The sequence below is a fragment of the Pinus tabuliformis genome, chromosome Q, assembly GCF_031772625.1.
Source record: "Pinus tabuliformis cultivar Carrire ecotype Pingquan chromosome Q, CPIR1, whole genome shotgun sequence".
NCBI lineage: Eukaryota > Viridiplantae > Streptophyta > Pinopsida > Pinales > Pinaceae > Pinus > Pinus tabuliformis.
In genome coordinates this window covers 1164247504-1164270424 of record NC_142296.1, presented here as the reverse complement: position 1 = coordinate 1164270424, position 22921 = coordinate 1164247504, and the positions used below count along the sequence as shown (strand labels likewise).

The 22921-nt window shown below is 36.6% G+C and overlaps 1 protein-coding gene across 1 annotated transcript in view; it reads right to left on the bottom strand.

The window, feature by feature from the left end:
- LOC149223793 (Protein kinase superfamily protein) overlaps nucleotides 1–22601 on the bottom strand; it is a 40625-nt gene extending 18024 nt beyond the window's left edge. Inside the window, exons 1-15 of the mRNA XM_089385927.1 lie at nucleotides 21735–22601; nucleotides 19107–20671; nucleotides 18809–18999; nucleotides 18429–18658; nucleotides 17916–17984; nucleotides 17647–17719; nucleotides 17074–17230; nucleotides 16673–16964; nucleotides 16412–16526; nucleotides 16054–16217; nucleotides 15361–15435; nucleotides 14710–15247; nucleotides 14160–14226; nucleotides 12787–12886; nucleotides 11772–12069 (exon numbers count right to left, since the gene is read on the bottom strand). Of these exons, the coding sequence (XP_089242053.1) occupies nucleotides 15059–15247; nucleotides 15361–15435; nucleotides 16054–16217; nucleotides 16412–16526; nucleotides 16673–16964; nucleotides 17074–17230; nucleotides 17647–17719; nucleotides 17916–17984; nucleotides 18429–18658; nucleotides 18809–18999; nucleotides 19107–20671; nucleotides 21735–22313 (3699 nt within the window). The 5' untranslated portion in view covers nucleotides 22314–22601 and the 3' untranslated portion in view covers nucleotides 11772–12069; nucleotides 12787–12886; nucleotides 14160–14226; nucleotides 14710–15058. The remainder of the gene's footprint in view (nucleotides 1–11771; nucleotides 12070–12786; nucleotides 12887–14159; nucleotides 14227–14709; nucleotides 15248–15360; nucleotides 15436–16053; nucleotides 16218–16411; nucleotides 16527–16672; nucleotides 16965–17073; nucleotides 17231–17646; nucleotides 17720–17915; nucleotides 17985–18428; nucleotides 18659–18808; nucleotides 19000–19106; nucleotides 20672–21734) is intronic.
- Between the last annotated feature and the right edge of the window lie 320 nt (nucleotides 22602–22921).

Genomic DNA, 22921 nt, shown 5'->3' with positions numbered 1-22921 from the left:
AATGCAACAATTATCAGCTCTTAGCAATCCGAATGTAAAGGCAATCTTTCTTACATGCTAAGCCCGATCAATTGACAAACCATATGTTGTTGATGCTACAAGGATTATTATCAGGATTAGGTTAGAATGCTCCTTGTCATATATCATTATCACAACTTCTTTCATGCAAGGGTTAGTTGCCATGCCATGACAAGGTTTATAGTCATACACCAAGAGTATGATCATGTATTGAGATGATATCATGAAGAAATCTTTATACTGCAATCTTCCAGATTTGCTGAGCCTTTTTATCAAGGATTAAAGTCATGGAATAATAAAGATTACAGTCAGGTTTGAAGATTATGAACTAGGTCACTCCCAAGGTAACTATACAATGTACATCAAGAGATCTGAAAAGATTCGGACATGAGTCATGACTCATCAGTATTACTACTTTGCAGACTTTGCTGACACTTATATTAGCTAATGTGGCTATTATAGAAGATAAGTGCCCATCCATAAGCCAAATCCTGAAACAATTTATTAGAGTATACCCTTGAGGAGAATAAAACCAAGGCTTTCTGAAATTATTCTAGGCTCAACATGATTTATGGACTGAATTCTTAACAAAAGAAGAATAAAATATTTTTCCTTCAAATGCAGATAACTGATTCCAAGAATCAAACTAATAGATATCTAATGTAAGAGTCCAATTCTGAATTTGCTTTGGGACTTATGCAAGGTAATCTTCAGGACAGATTGACACTTCAACATCTTATATTTCTTGATTTCCACAGAAATATGTCTGTATAGAGCCAATGACGCTTACATAAAACCATATGAAGATGATTGCTCATAATGTTGTGCCAATGCCTAGAAATAACCAATGAAAAAACATCATGAATACTGAACAGTGATTTGCCCAGATCCTGCTAATTGTTCCACAAATCTGCATGAGGAGCTTTTAGATAAAGTTTCCAAATAGATTTTTCAAAATATACTTCATTGTTTCATAAATCAAAACTCTTTCAGTCAGATTTGAAGCAGAGGTTAAAGGGCGTCATCAACAAGTCTTCTTTTAAGAACAAGCTGGACAGAAGTCCTAGACAAAACCCGCTACAGAGCAGATAGAATACAAGACTTCTTGAAATGATAGGAGCAGAAAGAATTTCAAATGACTCTGAGTGCATATAGGAATGAAGAAGTCTGAGCATATAGGATGATACCCATCCTTGCCAATATGGGAAGCTAGACCAATATTGTTTTATCTGAGAATTGATAACGTACATATAACTGAAGCAAGAGACATGTCAATGTGGAGATCATTGCATTGATGCCATGAGCAAGATCATAACCAAACAACGAACTTCCAATTATGCAGTATCAATATTGTTGAGATACGTATCCAAACATTACAGAGATGCGAATTGATATATATATACCGTGATGTAGGAGCATACCATTGTCCGAGAGTAGATCTATGACATCTGAGAGTACAAACTTATGGCAAGAATCTTATACCTTCAAGAGCGAGATCTGAGACATAGGTGGTGTGAAACCTTAACGTTGTTCCAGGAGAAAGATTCTTCTAACTTGCAAATTCTCCAAATGTAGTGGCCCTAAAACAATCCTGAAATTTCGACCTTGAACAATCATTACAGCTTAACAACTGCCAAAGATCCATCATTCCTTCTGTTGTTGATTAATTAGGCAGTTCGCACTCATAGACCACTTCATTCGTCTTATTTTCAAACTTCAGAGAGGGAAAAGATCATCAATACTTTGACAACAAACTTCTTTCAGTGATTGCTTTCACTTTCACTCTAACTTGGGCTTGTCCTCACCTGAGCTTTGATACCATGTTAATTTATTATTAACATGTTCTTTGCTTAGGACAGTTACTTCAATGTTCCATACTAGCACATTTATTAATCCATCTCCTATATTAGCAATCGTATGAATTATTATCACACTGATAGTAACTGAAGAAAGAACATAAATGCTAAATGCAGAAGACAAGCCAAGACAAAAGAACACAAGGATATGGCACAAGCCATGGAAAAACCCCAAAAGATGGGGAAAACCGTTGATCAATTCTTATTATTATCAATATCAAATGTTCAGAGAGAGAGAGAGAGTACAATAATTCAACATCCAGATTGACTTGTCAATTTGAAGATCTAAGACAAGTAGATGGCCCAACCAATACTGTAAATCAAGCACTCAGTCAATAACAAATAAATTTAGCATTGTATAATGATGGCCATGACATCAGCAGTCTTTTATTGAGCTCGGACTTCTTCAGTAGGGGACTGAATCTTGGTTAGGGTTTATTGGTTTATTGTTATAACTACTCTACATACCTCCAGACCTCCTATCAAGACTGCAGCTCCTATTCTAGTAATTATGTTCATGCTCTAAGGTTGATCTGGGCTAGATTCAACCCTCACAAAACTCTCATGTTGTCAATGTAGAGACTGCGGTCAAACCAAGGTAGTCTCATACTTCTTTTGGCCCTTGATCAAGCACCTTAAATCTGCGGCCTGCCTAAATCAACCTCCCAATTCTGCGGCCTGCCTGTGCAAGTGAAACCCTATACACAATAGCCTTGAAACATTTCCCAAACAACCCTTAAGCGTGCGGCTTCTTTCCTGAAGAATCTCGGCCTGTAGAAGAGAATGAATGCAGCCCAGAACAGTTCTTCATTTAGCCCAAACTTACCCTTAACATATTCTGTTTACTTGCCTAAGAAACTCGGCCCACTATCGAGTAAGGCCTGCAGCATAGAGAAGGGCTCTATGTAGTTGTGGCCTTCTTGAAAGAGAGTTTGCACACGTACCCAAACACACCATACCATCACTTATGCCTGCGCTCAGCCTTAGAAGAGAAAACTCGGACCTGCAACAAGAGAGAGATATGCCCAAATTCTTCCACACCTTGCCCCCAATCACTTTCGCTGCCTCATTAATGATGAAACAATTTAGGTAGTGGTTGAAACCTCATTCAGTAAATGGCCTTTCTGAGTCAATCATCTCCCCTTTTATAGGTAAATCTTCAAGTTGAAGATTAATTTCCATTTATCTTATTAAAACATTAAGAAAGTAATCCCTTAACCATCATATAATTACAAAAATACCTTTACAATTACACCATAGAAACCTTAAGATGGGAACACCCCTAAGGCAAGCACCTTTTAGAAAGGAAACCTCTTTCCACAATTTATTCAACCTTCAAAAGCAAGGTCATATCAAGTTTAGCACATACAATAGAGTATATTCTCAAGTTAATGATCTTTTGAATGCCATTTTAATCCATCTAGAACCTCAGTTGAACTTGCTCAGTTGATTGTATTTCTCTAACAAATCAAACAATTTAGACACAATCAAAGGATTTTAAACGAGTTGTGCCTTAGTTGCATATCCCTTTATACAATAGTATCTAAAATCTTCATTAAGAATTGGTGATTTTTGTCACTTACATTTCTTGGCATCTTTACTTTTGACAATTCTCCCACTTCAAAGGGTAGCCATTTCTCCCTTTTTCCTCCACAAGGTTCCCTTTCTCTTTATTGTACAATGTCTAAATCTTTAGTGATTTCACATTAATGGAACAAGGTTTCTTAACAACAATATGTTTACGTGCTAAGGCTCACAAAGATTAAGCCAATTGCCTAAGAAGCAAAGGATTGTCAACTAATGAGGACAATTAAGCTCAATGACATCTTACATGAAGCATACTTTTTTCGTTTCATTCTCTATGAAAGGAGGATTAAGTAAAAAGGATAGATTTCATAAAGATTCTAGTTTTACAAAACTATGAGTTGTACTTGCATTAAGAAAAACTAGAGAAACATATTGATTGATACAAAAACTACACAAGTTTCAAGGATAGGCGATGAAAAAATATGAAGCATAAATGAGCAAAAATCCCCAAGTATTGGGTTATGTAATTTGGGCTACTAAGTTCTTTTTATAGACTAACACACTTGCCAAACTATAAAAACTCATCTTCACATAGACTATAGCAAAGTTTGACTCACAAATCCAAGTCAAACTCTATAGTTCTAATAATACTGAATGATACTCGCTAAGATGGCACCATATATGGAGTTCAAAAATCAAGTTGTGAGTAATAAAACACTTCAAAGAATAACATTTTTGTTAGGTTCTTTTGTATTATGATACGGAAATATCAAGATGGGCCAAAGACAATTGAAGATAAAATAATCTACACAAAAATCTTAATATACCAAGGAGAAAGATAAGAGGAACTTGCACATTAAACACTCGAGCAAAGCACAAACATTGTGGTTTTAATAATATCGAAAGATCCTCAATAAGATTGCACCGTGTATGGAATTCAACGGTCAAGTTCTAAGTAATAAAACACATTTCTTTTGCATAATGATAGGGAAATATTAAAATGTGTCAAAGACAATCTAAGATGAGAGAATCGAAAATAATAATCTTAATATACGAAGGAAAAAGACGAGGAATTTGCACATTAAACAACCTTAGAGAAGGAGTACAACTAGAGTTTAGAGGTTTAAGTAACAAAATGCCCAAGTATGAACGATGTATCATCTGGTATTAAAAAATTCAAAGGTAATAAATTTACCATTCTAACAAATACAAATTGAGATTTATAGTTACATTATTCTAATAAATAACACCTATGTTATGGATTGTGTTCTTATATAATAAAAGCAAATGAAAATTTTTGAAAATGTGGCATGATAAAATTAGATCAATTCCAAGAGTCAATAAAATTGCAAATACTAAAAGGAAGCAAAAAAGTATTACAACTGTAAAGGTCTTGAACAACATAAAAATTTAAAATCAAGCATTGAGTTGATTCATAACTCCTGCCATTTATATCAAAAGCACCAAATAAACTTTAGGTGTTTGGTTGGACCAAAAGGCTAGTGATTCTACCAATTAATGGTTTTACCCCATGTTGATAAAATGGCATCATCAAAAAATCAACAAGGGTCCATAAAAAATCTTCTTGAAAACATCGGCAAAACAATTGTCAAAAATCGGCATAATGCAACAAACCTTAAAAAATATAAAATATATTCATTTTTTCAAAATCAAAAAATTGGGAAAAAAATGGGAAAATTTGGAAAATATGGACACGAACATAATTTTGACTACAAAAATTGCAATTTGTAGTGAAGGGTCTTCCGTGTGTAGATTTTCAATACAGCATGATTGAAACCAAAATCTCCATAATAGAAAAATGCACAGGCTAGTTGAAGGGTCATTTCAAACTCCTTTTGTTTCTGATCCCCTTTGTGATTATTTAGTCCTATTGGGTAGTTCTAGGGGTCTTATTTAGCATAGCAATTTACACAATGCATCACTTATTTATTTCCAAACATAGGTCTTCCCAAACACAAAGGTGTCCAAAATTAATCTGTGCTTGAAGAGAAATAGTCTACGTTACCGGATCCGCGGGGGCCAATCGGTGAAACCTCGGATCCCCGAATCCGAAACGGGTACGGGTACGGATACGGTGGGATCCGTACGGTCAGTTAACAAAAGTTCATGTAACAGTGGATCCTCAGTTAATAACTCAGTTAATTGAATTATTTTTCTAGTTTAACTCCTAGTTTAGCTGCAAAAAATTCTATAAAAGGGCGATATTGAACTCGATTTTAGCATAAGCGGCTCCTCTGTGCGGCGTCGTGGTCGAGCTGTGGCGGTCGAGCAGAAGAGCAAGCTCGGGCATCGTGGGTCGAAGTCTGCACAGTCGTGGGCACCGTGAGCCGATTTCTGCACAGTTGTGGGTTCCGTGAGCTGATTTCTGCACAGTCGTGGCCGCTGTGAACCGATTTCTGCACAGTTGTGGGTTCCGTGAGCTGATTTCTGCACAGTCGTGGGCGCTGTGAACCGATTTCTGCACGGTCGTGGGTGAGCCGATTTCTGCACAGTCGTGGGCGCAGTCGAAGTCTGCACAGGGGCACGCGGTAGGTGTTATTTAATTTTTTTTATTTTTATAACATTACGTTATCATATGATATGCCCGTAGGTTTTATTTTTATAAGTTATAAAATATACGTAGGTTTTATTTTAATTTTTAAATTTTTTTACAAGTTATAACTTATAACATATATAATGTTCACGGTTCATATGATATGGTTAAAATTTAAAATTTAAAATATTTTTTTTATAAATAAAAATTAAATGGCCCGTGGGCCGTAAACTATATTAATATAAAAATTAAAAAATATTTTTTGTTTATGTTTATATCCGGTAACGTAGTATAGTTTATTTGATGCCCGGTAACGTAGTATAGTTTATATCCGGTAACGTAGTATAGTTTATTTGATGCCCAGTTTAGTCTTTGCCCTTTATCCGGTAACGTAGTATAGTTTATGTTTATATCAAAAGTTTATTTAGGTAACTGGTTAGAATTGTTTATGTGAACTTTATAATTTTATTTTAATAATTATAATAATTTTATATCAATTATTTAGAATGTGTATTGTTTTTTTTTATTAATATTTATATCTTTATAACTTTATAAGTTTTTAAAATTTTAAATTATGTATATATATAATATTAATAATTTAATTAGTTATTTATTTAAATTTAAATTTTAAAATTATTTATTATAAAATAATAATTTAGGATTTTATATTTTTTTAAATTTTATAAGTTTTTAAAATTTTAAATTATGTATATATATAATATTAATAATTTAATTAGTTATTTATTTAAATTTTAATTTTAAAATTATTTATTATAAAATAATAATTTAGAATTTTATATTTTTTTAAATTTTATTTCGCCCTATACCACTTTAGAATTTTGTTTTGAGAATGACAATTTTATTAATTTATATTTGGTTATCATCGCAGGTGTGATAAACATGGAACCATTACAACATGAATCTAGTGAAGGAATAAATGTCAATAAAGATCCAAGATCTCCTTTATGGCAGTATGTGGAAATTCTTGGCAAAAACTCTGGTGGTGGTTCGTACAAATGGAGATGTAGTGAATGCAATAGCATTCGAAATGGCTCATACACTAGGGTGAAGGCCCATCTCACTGGGCAAACTAACACAGGTGTGTTAGTATGCAATGGTCCAAATGGTCCAAATGGCCAACCTGGGAAAGGTTTGAGTCCTGCAAAAGTTAAGTTTTATGCATCTTTGCAAGATGCTGCTGATAGGAAATTCAGCAAGGGAAAACTCCCTGTGCAAGCCTCTACAACCAAGTCGTCCTTGCCATCTACACCAGCTCTCACAAGTAATAAAAGGCCTACTCTAGGACCTCTTGAAGCAGCATTCAATAACCAGGGTAGAGAAGTTGCAAATGAGCATGTTGCTCGTTGCATCTATGCAAATGGACTAGCATTCAATTTGGTGCGCTCTCCTTATTGGAAACAAATGATTAAAGCAGTTAATGAAGCACCAAAAGGATACAAGAGCCCCGGGTATGAAAAGGTACGCACCACTTTGTTAACATCAGAAAGAAAATTTGTGGATAGACAATTACAATCAATCCGTGATACATGGGCAGAAACAGGGGTGTCCATTGATTCTGATGGATGGAGAGACCAAAGAAAGTGTGGGATCACAAAATGTTGTCCAAGTTATCACAGACAATGCAAAGGTTTGTAGAGCAGCGGGCCTGATTGTGGAGAGTCAATACAATCACATATTTTGGACTCCATGTGCAGTGCATTCATTGAACCTTATGCTAGCCAAGATTGGTGAAATTGAGTGGATCAATGAAATATATGTAGCATCAAAGGAGATCCAAATGTTTATCACGAATCACTCAATGTCCCAAGCCATATATCGGAGTTTTGCAAAGTTGGAGCTACTAAAGGTACTCCAATTTTAATCAATGTTATGCATTATGAGTTCTCAATTTTAATGTTCAATTTATTTTATGTCTGATTTAAGATTTTACTTTTCAATATGTTTATGTAGGTTGTCGAAACTCGTTTTGCTTCCCACACTTTAGTCATAAAGAGGCTTTTGGAGGTCAGACAAGCATTACAGGCAATGGTCATTGACCCTCTTTGGGAATCATGGAGGACTTCAACTTCTGATATAGGACAAAGAATAAAGTATATCATTCTTGATGATGCATGGTGGGACAAGGTCTAATACCTTTTGCAGTTCACAGAACCAATTCTAACCATGATTAGGGCATTTGACACAGATATGCCTTGCTTGGGGGAAGTCTATGAAAACATAGATAGTATGTTGGAGAAAATACGGGAAATTATCAAGGCAAGTGAGAATGACCCCTCTGAAGTATTTTACAATGAAGTGAAAGACATAGTTACAAAAAGGTGGAACAAAATGACCACACCATTACACCTTTTGGCGTATGCTCTACACCCCAAATATTACCATTCCAAAATGTTGTCTTTACCTGGTAGAGCAGCACCAAACAGAGATTCTGAAGTGGTACGGGGATATAAGACAGCTTTGAGGAAAATCTATAGGGAAGTTGGAATTGCAAAGGATGTACGTGATGAATTTGGAGCATTTGTACAATCCACTGGGATCTTTTCAGATCCAATAGCCATGGATGATCGAGGGCATATGGATCCTATTACTTGGTGGGGCTTTCATGGTGGAGATAGCACTTATCTCTCAACTCTAGCCACGAGGAACTGGAGTACATATGGCTTCATCCATTCGGTAAAGAGAAACATATTGGGAGCAGCGAAGGCTGAGGATCTTGTATATGTCCATTCCAACCTTCGCCTTCTATCACATTCTACTTCAGAGTATAAAAAAGGTCCAAATAGGATGTGGGATGTGGAACCTGAGATATCTGACTTGAACATGACATTGAATGCCATGACTCACCTTAATCTACTTGAGGATGCTACACAACCACTTCCTACTTCTGCAACAACTTTTAACATTCCTGGCGCACGATCGTCTATTCATGATGTAGAGTTGCAATATGTAGATGATGATGATGTAGACCCATTTCATGATATGTAGACACACCTACTCTATATTATCATATTAATAAAGTGATCATTTATGAAACATTCATTTTGTTTTTACTACTATTGAGAACTCATAATGCATTATGAGTTATCATTGATGTGATTCATGAATGGTTTTGATTTTAAACATCAAATGTATTTTTTAAAATTTTAAAAAATATTATTATATATTTTTGTACTCGCCGTATCCAGATCCTGGCTTTTCAAAAATCCAACGGATCCGTATCCGGATCCGGATCCGTATCCGTATCCTGGTATCTTAGGAAATAGTCATGAACAAAAGTTCGAATTTTTATCAAAAATTGAAATAGAGTTGGCAGCAAAAAGACTACTTCAACAAAGTCCAAGGATTACAACTCCCAATTCTGAAGAGGCAATGATGTCCTAAAGGGATGTGATGCATTTACCATAAAAAAAAATGTTCCACCAAGTTTAAGAGATATGGGAGTGAGAGTGCGGGGAGACACACATGGGAGACATGAGGAAAAATCCCCAAATTTGGGGGAAATTCAAGGGGCACAGGGAGGGGATGTCAAGTACCTAGCATATGAGTCCCCATCTCTAAAAATACAAAACAAAAATAATAATAATAATAATCATAATGATAAATCCCAACAATGGCAATTCATCCATGCAAATTCACCATTGTGCAATGTAAACATTATATATACAGTAACCAAGAGTATATCCAACAGCACACAAGCCAGATATACCACTAACATATGACTTAGCAAGCCATAATACCCAAAAGCACCCCTTTACTAGGTGGGAAGCCCAAAAGTCCCCCACACCACAGAATTGTTTCCTGCTAATTTTCCCCACATTTGACCAAAAAGGGGATGTGGGGAAGCGTGTTTCCCCAAATGTCCCCCCCATCTCCAAAGTGTGGGAAAATGTAGGTGGCACGCCACCACTCAGGGGGACACATCTCTATGGAACATTGGAAAAAAATGGAGAGCCGAGAACTTAGTGAAAGGATTGCTTTCAAGGATAATAAGGGTACAACATATGTAACATTCATTAACAAGTAGACCAAATTTGAAACCTTCCCCTTTCCAATGCAAGTAGGTTACAACATCTTCTCAATTCCAAATAACCTTAACAACATAGGATCCATCAATATTTACCAAAACAAGTTAAGGCCTCCCAACCATTATTATCAAAACAGCCTATCTAGGCAAGTTTCCATTTTTTGGCCAACCAAACCCTTTCCAAAACCAAATCCAACAATGGTTTTGACCAGTTTTGTCCTAACCTGGCCAGTTCCAAGCTTATTTAATGACACCCCCTAAAAATTTAAACATTTGGTATCTAATGGTTTAGATTTGCATTGATGTTACATCTGCATAGATATATATTGTTATTAAAATGTGTATGTTATGTATTTCTTAATATTATATATTGATATTACAGCCCAATCATTGTCTAGTTCCAATCAGGGTCATGACTTTCACATTTCCAATGTTGGTCTAGTTCAAGTTCTAATAACTCTGTTCTCAATAGTTCCTCTTGCAAGGCATTATAGTAAAAAAGTACAAATGAACAAAAGAACCTTCCACTTTGCACAAATTGACAACACCTAGTCATCGCTACTCTTTATGAGTACAACAAATTCTTTGCTCCACTATGGAAGCCTCTTTTCTCTTCCCAACTGGCTCAAAAAAAGGCACAATCACTTAAGGAGGCCAACAAAAGATATAGTAGCTATGAGTAGTAGCAAGGACTTCCGTGAACATCTCATAGGCCCTGGTGAGCAATTTTTGCAGTTGTCTTCTCAATTATATTGCCAACTGACTGCAATAACTACATGGGAAAGACCTAGAAAGCAAACAAAAGCCCTAAATTTAAGAAAAAATTGTCCAACATGGATCAATACCCATCTTGTACTAGAAACCCTCCCAGAAAATGAGTCAACACTCAAGGATAAACAGGGCTTTCTTCATTGGATATTACACCAACAATCCAAATATATGGGTACTCAATGGTAAAACAAGAATTGTTTTCATCCCCACATGACAAGAAAAGAATCATCGGTTAAGTGGTCAATCATTAGACAAAGATTTCTGCCCATGGAGAGCCAGATAGCTCTAATTTTATCAAGTCCACGCACTTTTGAAGCAAATAACCAAGTGTGTGAAGAGGGGCTTGGGAAAGGAAAATGTTGCTAGCAAAAGGTGATGCAAGTGTTGTTGAAAATTTTAAATGCGTTTAACATATAACCCTGAACAACCCAATCTCCTGAAACTGCACACCATTATCTGTAAGAAATTCATGGCAGTTTTGTCCCTTGATCTCATCCAGTGAGTCCAGGCCTGAATTTGAGATCCCTTGATTTTCCTATCTACAGCAACCATCAGAGGGTATGACACACCGCCAATTAATTTGCAATGCAGTAGCTAATTAATAATCACAGTAATGTTGTTTGGCCTTTTATATATAAGTAAAATCAATGTGTGGGCCAAGTTGAATGATGATGGAAAATAAAAGCTTTAGTGCTGAGTCATCACTGACAGACATATAACTGTTTCTATTAAACAAATGATAATGTAGCACTGTGTTTCAATGCGCGGAATGAAACCAGGTAAATGCTACTACTATGAAATAGATGGATTATTGATCAATAAAAAATGCAAGCATTCAACAGAAGAGAATATCAGTGAACAGCACAAATTAGTTTAATGTTTAAGTGAAATATATTCAAATAACACTGATTCATTGATTATAAAGATAGAATTGTAGAAGGATAGGTACAAAGTAGCTACAGAAGAAATTAAATCACCATTTGTTGCACTGGTTACTTACTTATATTTTGTTGCAATGGTGCAGATTCTCAAACCCAGGACATCTCAACACGTCTCCATATTCTGCAAACCAAACTAAAAGGAAATCAAAAGCAAGGTACTTTGCCAGAAACCAATCCTAAACTTCACAAATATCCCTGGAGAACTGCTCCATCTACCATAGATACAGACTGCAAAGATAAAAGGTTTGTATTCTCTTCTCACAATAGCATTCGCTGATAATTAAATAATGTGATACAGGAAACTCTTCCGCTTTAAACATTTTGTTCAACTTTGTCCTGTAGTCCAAGTATCATATACTGCATTAATGAGACAAACCAAATAAACGTCACTACAGTACAAGAACTGATGCTAGAGATTCTCAGAAAGTTTAACATATTACAAGCAGAAATTGAATCAGCATCAAGCAATTACTTGAGTTGTCTTTTTATTCAAAGTTTTACACATTTAACCTTTTTTATGTCCACTCTCAACTTCAGAGAACACAGCTTCTATGAAAGAAGTGTTTCAAAGGTTCACAGTTAACCTTTAACATATTCACCCTGCTTAAGAGAAAATCACCTCTAAGAAAGAAGTGATGCAACAAGCTTGACTGCCTGGGTAATAGGGACCTGATAAAATCACACTTAACCTCATTAAAGTGATCGAGACTACCTAAAATCTGCCAGAGACTACACAGATGTGATCATTTGGTTTGCCGTACATATTCAAAATGTCGGTAAGCAATGCAGGTTTACTCCCACCTAGGCTTGAACATATTTTGGATAAATTATAAACAAGATAAGCTGCTAGCAGAGAATAAAAATGCCACTTCTATACAGGCAACGCAGTAGCAAATTAATAATCAGAGTCATTGGAGATGGCCATATTTTCAAAAAAGCTATAAAAACCCAGACTGTGTTTCTCCAAAAGCAATGTATTAGCATGGAACTACGTAGTATATATGTAGAAATGCAGCAATATATTGTGTATTTCAATTTTGAAGTGCTTCAAACTCTTAAATTTGCAAACCTAACCTGTCCTCCATCAAACCTCCAAAAAATCTCTTTTTCCAGTTATTGTCTTTGTGCTGACATATTGGGCATCCATTTCTTCTATGTTTTTAACATCCACATACTGCGCTTTGCTAAAAATGTAGACCAGCAGAAAAAACAATGCATCAGAGAATGGAGAATCCAACCTGGAACAATTCCAGGGCAAGGCTAAATCACAACCAAAAACAATGAAGCAAACTGTAAACAGAACAACATTTCTAAGCTTGTCGGGCCAGCCAAAAAATGAGAAACAGGAAGACGGGGAGGAGGTAGGGTAAGGAAAGGAAATGGAAATAAACAAAAGAAGAACGAAGATGGTTACAGTAAAAAAAAAAGTGTAAGATAACATAATTTTATTTATGTCCACCAAATGCCCAAAGAGGTAGATCAATGGGACCATGGAGTAACACCAGTGCAATATAAAGTGGGAGTGCCATAGCATCTCCTAGATCTAATCTAACAACAATAAGCGAAGTTATTAGAACTCATGAAGAAGTTAATATGAAGTACATAGTGAAAACACTAACTGGAACAGCATATCATGTAGAACTGGAACTGGAGGCCAAGGTGGAAAATAAGGGAGGGATGTCTCATCAATGAGTCCTCAATCACTATAAAGGCCCCACTGCACTGTTTAAAGTATATCTGTAGAATAGCCAGGACTGATGGGGGCCTGCAGCACAATCCAGTGATCCACGAACCTGGGATGTGCATTAGCATGAAGAACTCCTCCCCCCAGCCCCCATCCAAAAAATAAAAAAATAAACCACCCCACTCCTACCACTCAAGGCTGTGGGGGGTGGAAGAAGCTCTGAATCAGTACTAGACAAAGTGTGAGAACTGTTAACTCTGAACAGGTGCAGTCTACTTCTGCCCCCGGATCAGAGACCTCAAGATATGCTGTCTGCTAGTACTGTGGTGCCCAACCTAGAGTCTGGGACAGGAACTCCCAAAATGTCCCTTGCAATAAATGGAGAATTCAGATAGGAAGGGAAAAAGTCAAAAACAGACAGGAGGGACTTTTGGTGGTCAACCATATCACAATTGACCCTTTTGTAGGCTGCAGTTTTATTTATTGCCTTCCAGTTTATAACTCCCTGTGCATGGATAGTTTGCATGTGGCATTATTCTTGCACTAAGGTAGACCCACGAAGTTTGCTATTGACATGTTCTCATGCTACGGTCAAGGGTAGAGCCACCAAGTTGGCCACAGTTTGTCTGTGTAATTGTTTTAACATAATAATACTTCTAAAACCAAAGTAAACGGTAAGCTCTCCAAGAGACAAACAGAAAAATATTCAACTTCCGACAATCACAAACCACTTCACCAGTAACCCAAATATCAGACAAGATACCTTCTTGCAGCAGCTACCTGGCACTTAAAGCACCGAATGGGTTACCTCATGAGCCCTGACAGCAACCCTGAACAAAAAAGATAATTAGACTCATCGAGAAGTTTAAAATGGTGGACTTCTTATTCAAAAGTCTAAAAGAATAATAAACAAAACAAAAGAACCAAAAAAAAATAGATTTACTTCTATAGAGAAAATACAAACCAAATTAGTTAGTATTATAATACATATTAAACTATATATTCAAGATATATTTGACAGAAGACAATCACTATTTATATCATTCACAAGTTTATTTTTTCCTGGCATAGACAACTGAATTAAAGAGAACTAATCCATCCTATATTAGTGGGAATTGAGCTTTTTATCCAGCCTGTTGTTACACCACAATATTTCTTTTGACATACAGTAGCACAGATTCCATGTCTGAAAAAATAGAAATAATGATTTAAATTTTTCATTGAATACAAATTTGCTGCAATATAGCATGCAAAAAAATTTACTACCAGGAACATTTTACAAGGGAAAAAACGCCTCTGGCGAGTTGTCTTACAATAGAAACAGAAATATTCCACTGAAAGAATTGCCCAGTAGAAAAAGGCGCTCCAGACCAACACCATCTGTTTCAAGGTTCTTCCACGCCAAGGATTCTGTACCCCTTGCTCTTGGCATACGGCAAGATGATGACCAATCACAGGATAAATGTCCCATCATCAGGTGAACAGAATAAGCAAAGCACTTAAGTGCCACATACTCAGCTAACAATAACATAAATTTCCACAATTTGACCAAGTCTATTATTGTATTGAAATTGAAGAAAGGAACCTCATTAGAAACCAATATTATAATACAGACAATCTGAACTTAGCAGCATAGCTCATGCCAAATATTGGCAACCTAAATCACTTGCCCGTGATAAATGGGTGACTCAAAGCCTGAGATACTGTAATCCGCTTGTCTGGATCCAGAATAAAAATCCTTTCCAATAGATCTTTGAAGTTTGATAACATCTTTGGATCCTCGCCTGGAGAGCTTGCAATAAGAGTGCTGATATCCTTAGGTTTAATATTGACAAGCAACCTTTTCACCGTCTGCTTCATCACACACAAGAAAAGAAATATGAGTTGTTTTACACTGCCTGAGATGTTATGGTGGATTTGTAATCAAAATCCCCTGCATCATTAGATGTTGGGTAGGCAATTACCTTCTTTGTAACAGGGTCCTCTTCTGTGGCGTGAAAGTTCAAGTCCTGATCAAAGTGTTGATCTGTAAATCCTCCCTGTAGTTAAAATAAAAGAAACAAAGATTGAGAATATTATTCAAATCTACTTCTTAGAACTGTGAGATCAACTACTCACTGACTACCAGATGATTCACTCACTGTTTTGTAAGCATATATATATTTTGGACAATGTTATAACTAAATTCACAAAAAACATCAATCAATGTGCAAGAAAATATCAAAAATCTGTGTCTAAAAGAATGGGTATAAGATTTCATCAGCAGAAGGCAAAACAAGATCTGCTCAACCAACACAAACTGGGTCTTATGAGGCTACACAATTCACATAGGTTGAATATCTAACAGGTTGAAGAGCTTAGGACAGCGGGAAAGACCAAGTGGATGGATCTCATTATGTACACTGTATAGCAGTGCCATATCACTGCCAAACCATTTTCCATAGAGTACACTCAACAGACAGACACAGTAACACATGCCCTTAAAACTAACATGCAGCTCACCAATAAGGAATAGCAAGCTGCCTATTCGTTCAGTGACTGCTTAGTACTCCACCTGTCACAGTCAGAGTCTGTTAAGAATGCTAAGATTAAGCGCAGAAATGCATTTTTGTTTTTGAAAAGCATCCTAAGATTTTAAGAAAAGAAATTGTTCTCACCTTTCTCAGCATCTTCTTTGGAAATGGGCCCTTTAACTCCATATGAAGCCTAAGCATATCGTTGTTTGATGGCCCTGGAAAAAGCACCTTTCCAAGATAAAGCTCAAATAGACAGCAGCCAACAGACCAGATGTCCATAGCATGGTCATAAGGTAGACCAAGAACTGCCAATCACAGCAAAAAAAAGTTAGAACTGTTAAAGTAACCAATGTAACTTACATGTATCAATAAAGATAGCTATCCATATATACATTTCATAAAAAGTACATCATGGTAATACCAAGCACGTCATACATTAGTGTCCATATGTGTTAGGACATTTCAGGGTGATAAAGCATTAATAAGAACCAAAACTTACTTATTTCTGGGGCCCGATAAAAGCGGCTAACGAGGTAAGGTGTAATCTCATTTTTACCAGCAAACATTGCATTGCCAAAATCACAGAGTTTTAAAACATTCTTTGCCTCATTCACCTGCAAAACATAAACAAGTAGATTGGAACGAAGAAATAAACAAATAACAAACCAAATAAATAACAAACAAAAAATACTCTAATTTTCAGTATTATGTCAATTTAAAACACTGTAATACTCATTTACTGTGATAATAAAGAACATACCAGCATATTATCAGGCTTTATGTCACAGTGCAAAACCCCACAATTCTTCAGATGCTTTAATGCAATAAATAATTGCTTCGCATATGCTCGCACTGCAGTTAATTTAAGACCAATATTGCGACCAAATTTCTTAAGAACCTCCCGAAGATTCATGTGCAGGGACTCAAACACCAAACAAAGATGATTCCTGTATTTAAAGCTGGAGAGAAATCTGACACAGTGGCGTTTATCTTCAGGATCAGCACCAACAAGTTTCTTCAATATTATCAGTTCTTCTTGACCTGCTTTGTACCTGTATATGAGAAAAATGTTATAATTAGAAAAACAGGATCAAGATGCCCACAATACAAAAGAAGAGAAAAAAATAATTAGCCAAAAGAAAATAGAGGAAAAGAACCTACATAGTTTCATTATTGCGTATAATTTTAATCGCAACCTCTTCAGGTTCTCCCTTCCCAGCTTTAAGATCCTTAGCCCGAACAACACTTGAGAATACACCTTTACCATGAGATGCTATAACTTCATAACGGCCATCAAGAACTTCACCAATGCGGTAACCTGAATCAAGTAGATTATCATTAAAAGTTACTCGCCAAGGTTGATTCTCCAATCTGTATTTAGAATATAAGAAATTTGCATGTCTGGTTGGACATGGGCATGCTTAACCAGAGAGAAGCACAATCAAAGACACAAGGCAATGTATATCATGTAGTAGATCCACTAATAAACCACACAAACAAAATATGACCGCAAATTGAACAAATACAATACAGCATTAAAAGGTCTAGTAAGAGAAAATTTCATTATAATATTATTAGTTTTCAGCCCCACAAGTAGCATATAAAAAACAATACAGCGTCAAAATGCAATTTTAAATCTCTATGTAAGATTAATCCTCCAAAAAATGACATTAAAAAATTCATGTCATGCATCTATTACTAAACGTGTGATTGATATTCTTATGAATAGCTTACCATAGTATCCTTCTGCATCATCCCAGTTGTCATGAAGACCACTTGTATCAACCGGCAACCCATCACCTCTACCCTGCAACAAGTAATGTGACATGAATACATAATATAAACACCAAATACAAATAATATGCACTATTCCAGTAGTGTCCCCTTCCTAAGAATATCAAACAATAATGTCAAGTTTAATTTATATTTCAATTACTCCAAAGGAATCCATAGATCCATAGCATAAGCTAATCCAACCAAAAAAGAAACAAAGGGGGTCTTACCGGTTTGCGAATTCTAGCAGGTGATTCTCCAAATATGTCATCACAAAACATATCCGCTGACCTCTCACTCTAAAAAACAAAAGAGCCGAAAACATGTTAAAATCAACACATAAAGTATAGAGAAAAGAAGATAAGTGTGAAGCATATACACATACTCATAAAGCAAAACAAGTTTTTTTAGCATTTTGAAACAGTAAACTTTCCTGTCATGTGAATTCCTTAAGATACATTAAGGATGGGCTAGAGTTATTCAAGGCCAATTTTGATTAGCACATCTGTTAGTTTCTGAAATAAAAAATTATTAAGCTTGCTTTTCAAATAAACTCAAAATAGGAGTTGGTCAAAGAAAAGGCAGCCTAACATCTTAACTTTTTGAGAAGTGGCAGCCCTCAAGAAAATAATGCGTCACATGTTTCTAGAATTTTATAAGTAATGTGCCCTCAAGAAAATAATGTGTCACATGTTTCTAGAATTTTATAAGTAATGTATTCTACATGACAAAGGAATGCCAACCTTTGGGGAACCTTCGCCAAGACCACCAGCACATGATCTTCTTTCTGCAGGGAGTGTCCCAGCTTGCAGTGGCTCTTTTCCAACAGAGAATGTTGGGTCAGGTACAAAGGTATCACTCCCATCCTGTCCACTATCACCAATACCAATCGTCTGCTCTAGTTGTCTGCTTGGCATTTGTGCTGGGATTGCACTTTTCTCCCTCGTATTGTCTAAACCATGTGTATCGCCATCTGTAGGGAGATGTGACCTCTTAACACATTCAGTAACAGATAAATAAACATAGAATAACAAAACTACCATCATCTGATTTTTTATATCCATACTTTTTATTATTAAACAAAATTACGAAGTGAAGCTCACAAGTAAATATGATCAAATACCTTTTCTAGCATCTTGTTCAATTTGTTCATTAGACTGTTGTTCATGTTCCTGTTGCTTGTACTTCTCTAATATAGCTTGTCTTCTCTTCCTGCTTTCCTCTTTAATTTTTTCAATATCATCTTCCTCTTGCTCTGCAAGTTGCAAGGCAACCCGCTCCTGATATTCCTCTTGATTTTCTTCCTCTCTATATGTTAACAATTTCAAATGAAACTTTATTAGAATGAACACAATAGAAGTAATGTCTATAATAATAATAATAGAAAAAAATATACTTCACAGATATTAGACTTGCCTAATCTTGTTTTTGTCCTCCTTGGGATCTCTTTTGGTTCCTGACCTCTCGAAGCTCGCTCTCTTTCCAACTTTCTGTCTCTTGGTCTATCTCTGTCTGATTCTCTCTGATGATCATATCTATGATGTCTACCATACAAACGTTCACCACGGTCTTCAATTCGACCACCTCTTGAGACATCTCTAGAAATAGAGCGTCTGGCTCGTGCACTATGATCACGGTTGTCTCTGCAGTACCTCATCTCTCTCTCACGAGATTTTGATCTCCTTCCCCGATCATCATGAACATGGGTTCTATCTCGTGAATGAGAATGCCGCTCCCTCCTGTCTCGAGATCTTGACCGTTTTATATCTGAAATTCTCTCTCTATAACTGTCTCGAGGAGGAGATTTTCCCTTTCCACGATACTTATCCCTCAAAATATCAGGAGATCTGTTTCTATCTGATGGCCTGTCTTTCTTAATGTCATGAGACATAGAATGATTTCTTTCTCGGTGTCTCTCATTGTCATAGTCATTGTACTGGCCATTCCTGCGCTTCTCTCCACCATCATCTTCAATTCCAGCTGATTTGGAATCCAATCTTTCTCTAACACCTAGAGACTGTGATCTGGTGTGGAATTTTGAATCCTTTGCAACCCTATTAGACTCAAGGTCCATCCTCCTGTGATGCCTCTCTCTTTCAATATATTTTGAAGGAGATGGAGAAAAACCTCGTGTAGGATGCTTCTCCCTTTCATCAGTATCTTTCAAAGGTGTCTGTGAATGCTCTTTTCTGTGTTGCCCCTCGCTTTGAGCTTTCATAGGCGATCTGGAATGGCCTTCTTTGCACTTCAAGCCCCTTTCACTATCTTTTGAATGAGAACGTGAATGCCGTTGTCTGTGATGCCTTTCCCTTTCAACATCTTTTGCAGGAGATTGTGAACGCCTTCGCTTGTGCCGATTCTCTCCAGAAATTGATCTGTGATAACTTGCTTCCTGCTCTTGAATTTTACCAGTGTCTCGAGAGGTTGAGATGCAATGTTGCCTGTTTTTGGCATCCTCCTCCAAAATAATCCCCCCTCTATGCTTAAAATTATCCTCTAGCACCAAATCATTTCCTTGCCGTGAAAACTTGCTACCATCTTCAACCACTCCACCCTTTCTTTCCTCAAAGTGCAGTTCATGCACCTTCAACTGTTTGTTGCCATTTTCAGTCATTTCCATATGTCCCACTGGATGATGATTTGAGCTCCTCCCGTTCTGAGCTTCTTGAACTGCTCCCTCGTTTGCAACATTCTTGTCAAACTTCGTGTTCATTTCATCACACTTTGACATGAAATTCTCCCCTGCCAGCGCATCATGCCTGTCAACATCCTCTCTAAGTTTATCACCTTCTTCATTTCTACCCTTCAGCGGTGAGCATTTTTTCTTTTCAATAAATCCATTATCAACACAGCTACGTTCAAATGCCCTGTTGAAAGCATTTTCATCAGCTTTTCCAGAACCCTCCACAAATCCTCCCAAATCACGTTTAGGCTCCTCCCCCATTTCATTACATTCTGGCTCTTGATTTGTTCTGCTGTTAAATTCCTACAAATAGAAACCAACAAAATAAATACTTTTTCCGTAGTTAAAAGTAATACTGATGGTGTTACTGAATCTGATATATAATTATTTATCAAAATTACCCTAAAACAATACTGAATTTTGAAAGATGCTAGCGTAAAATTAAACCACCTAATAAGGAAAATAAAAATATGAAATTGAGTGGAAATAAATCATTCGAATAGATAACGAGGTACTTTCAGGAACTGTTCTAATTGTACTTATTGACTGGAATAGTTTGACTTTGCCCTGAGAAAAATCCCATGTAGGCATAAAAAATATAGAAGCTATTTGTATTATGCCTTGTATGGTGCATTATAAATCATATAATTAATCAACAATAGAGTGGAAGTGAACTGCCATATAATGAAGCTAACTCTTGACAACAACACAGAGATCGGTAGAGCCTACACATACATCTCAATACCCGCAAACCACCAAATTTTAGCACAACGTGACTAATCTAATTTACATATCATCAAACTCCCAAAATAGTACTCAGCTTTCTTCTTTCTAGTAGAAATCCCCCATTTTATGGCCGGAATGGGGTCATTTTCCTGGGACATGCCATGTCATTCTGGTGATTCCCAGCTAGATGAGAGAGGATGCAAGCATTAGCATGTCGGGAGAAAATTCTGCGCAGTGGAGGTAAACCCCCTCAAGTTTACACCTGAACAGCAGACTAACCAACCAAGATACTACTAAGCTTTAATAAATTTATCAACAGAACAGAGGCAATCTATACTACTAAGCTTTAATAAATTTATCAACAGAACAGAGGCAATCTTGAGCGGTTTAAATTAGTAGCACACAATTACTGAGACACAAGATATAACAACAAAGTAAAAATTTATGAACAGCAACAGGCAAATATCTGTAATATAACGTCTGTAAGTTCAGAAATTTACGGTGAAAGCCTGAACTCTTTCATTAGAACATGACCTGCCAAATTATCACTATAACTCGAACACATGGCTAAATTTAAGGTTTTCGCAGATTGAAAAGTAAATGGATAAAATAATCAAAGAATGAGATAAACATCAAGTACCTTGTCCGCGGGCATCTTGAAACCTCGTGTGGCCTCTTTCGGGCCGGAAACCTCATCGACCCCATTCTTTAAGCTCGCTGCCTCCTCTGAATGAATTTCACCGGATTCGATGTCGGACGCCACGGTTTTCATCGGTTCAAAATACTCTTCCCCTTCGACAATTTCTCCTTCCTCTTTCTCTTCCCCATCGCCTATCATGTCAGCACCCCTTGAAACCCTAGAAACCCTAGCAACTCGGATTCTGCCTTCTTCTTTGGATTCCATCGGCACTCCATTGATATGCTGGCGGTCAACTGAAACCCTAGTTGAACCATGGCCATCTCTGTCCCTTTCCATCAGGGTTTCGGCCGTGTGCTTTCTGCGGTGGTGATGCTTATGCTTGTGATGGCGGTGGTGGTGGTGTTTGTCCTTGTCTTTGTCTTTTTCTCTATCTCGGTCTCTTCTGCTGGCGCTACTGCTGCTGTGATGTTTGTAGCGCTTGGAGGGCTCCTCCGCCCCATCCGAACCAGATATCCGCCTGTGTTTCTTAGACGCCTCTGCGGCTTCCATGGCCATCGCGTACGCCTCTGCAGATTCCATGGCTGAAAATTGGAGGAAAGAGACTCTTTTGAAAACCTACCTAAACCACGGATATAAGCCTAAAGAATCCGAATGGATCGGATCGAGATGAAAATTACAGAACAAATTGGTCAGATTAGAATGGACTTAGACGCTTGGTGTATAAGTAAGTTCAAGATCTGAATTCCTTGGTTACCTCCTCATTTCTCTTCTCCCATGGCCGGTCGATTGCCCCCTCAAAAATGAATTCAACAGATTGGACCATCTAGGAAATTATGCACCGGGCATTGTCCTCTTCATTTCAGTCGCTAGAGATTTATACTGAATTAGGTAGGCTCTGCTATATTTTAATGTTAATTTTAAAGTAGGCTCGGCTATATTTTAATGTTAATTTTAAAATTTGTATTTTTTTTCACTTTGGAAAAAAAAAATATGGTTTTAGTGTTACAATGATTGTTTCACCTCATTATTCATCATTTTAAATACCTACCAATATTTTATGTGTTTTTGTGTTGAAAGTAGGTGTTATGCATGTTGTGTGAGATAAATGTTATTAGTTATGAATGTATTTATTATAATAATTTTTTGAAAATTTTAGATGAGTGTATTAAGAGATTTAATCTTTTTTT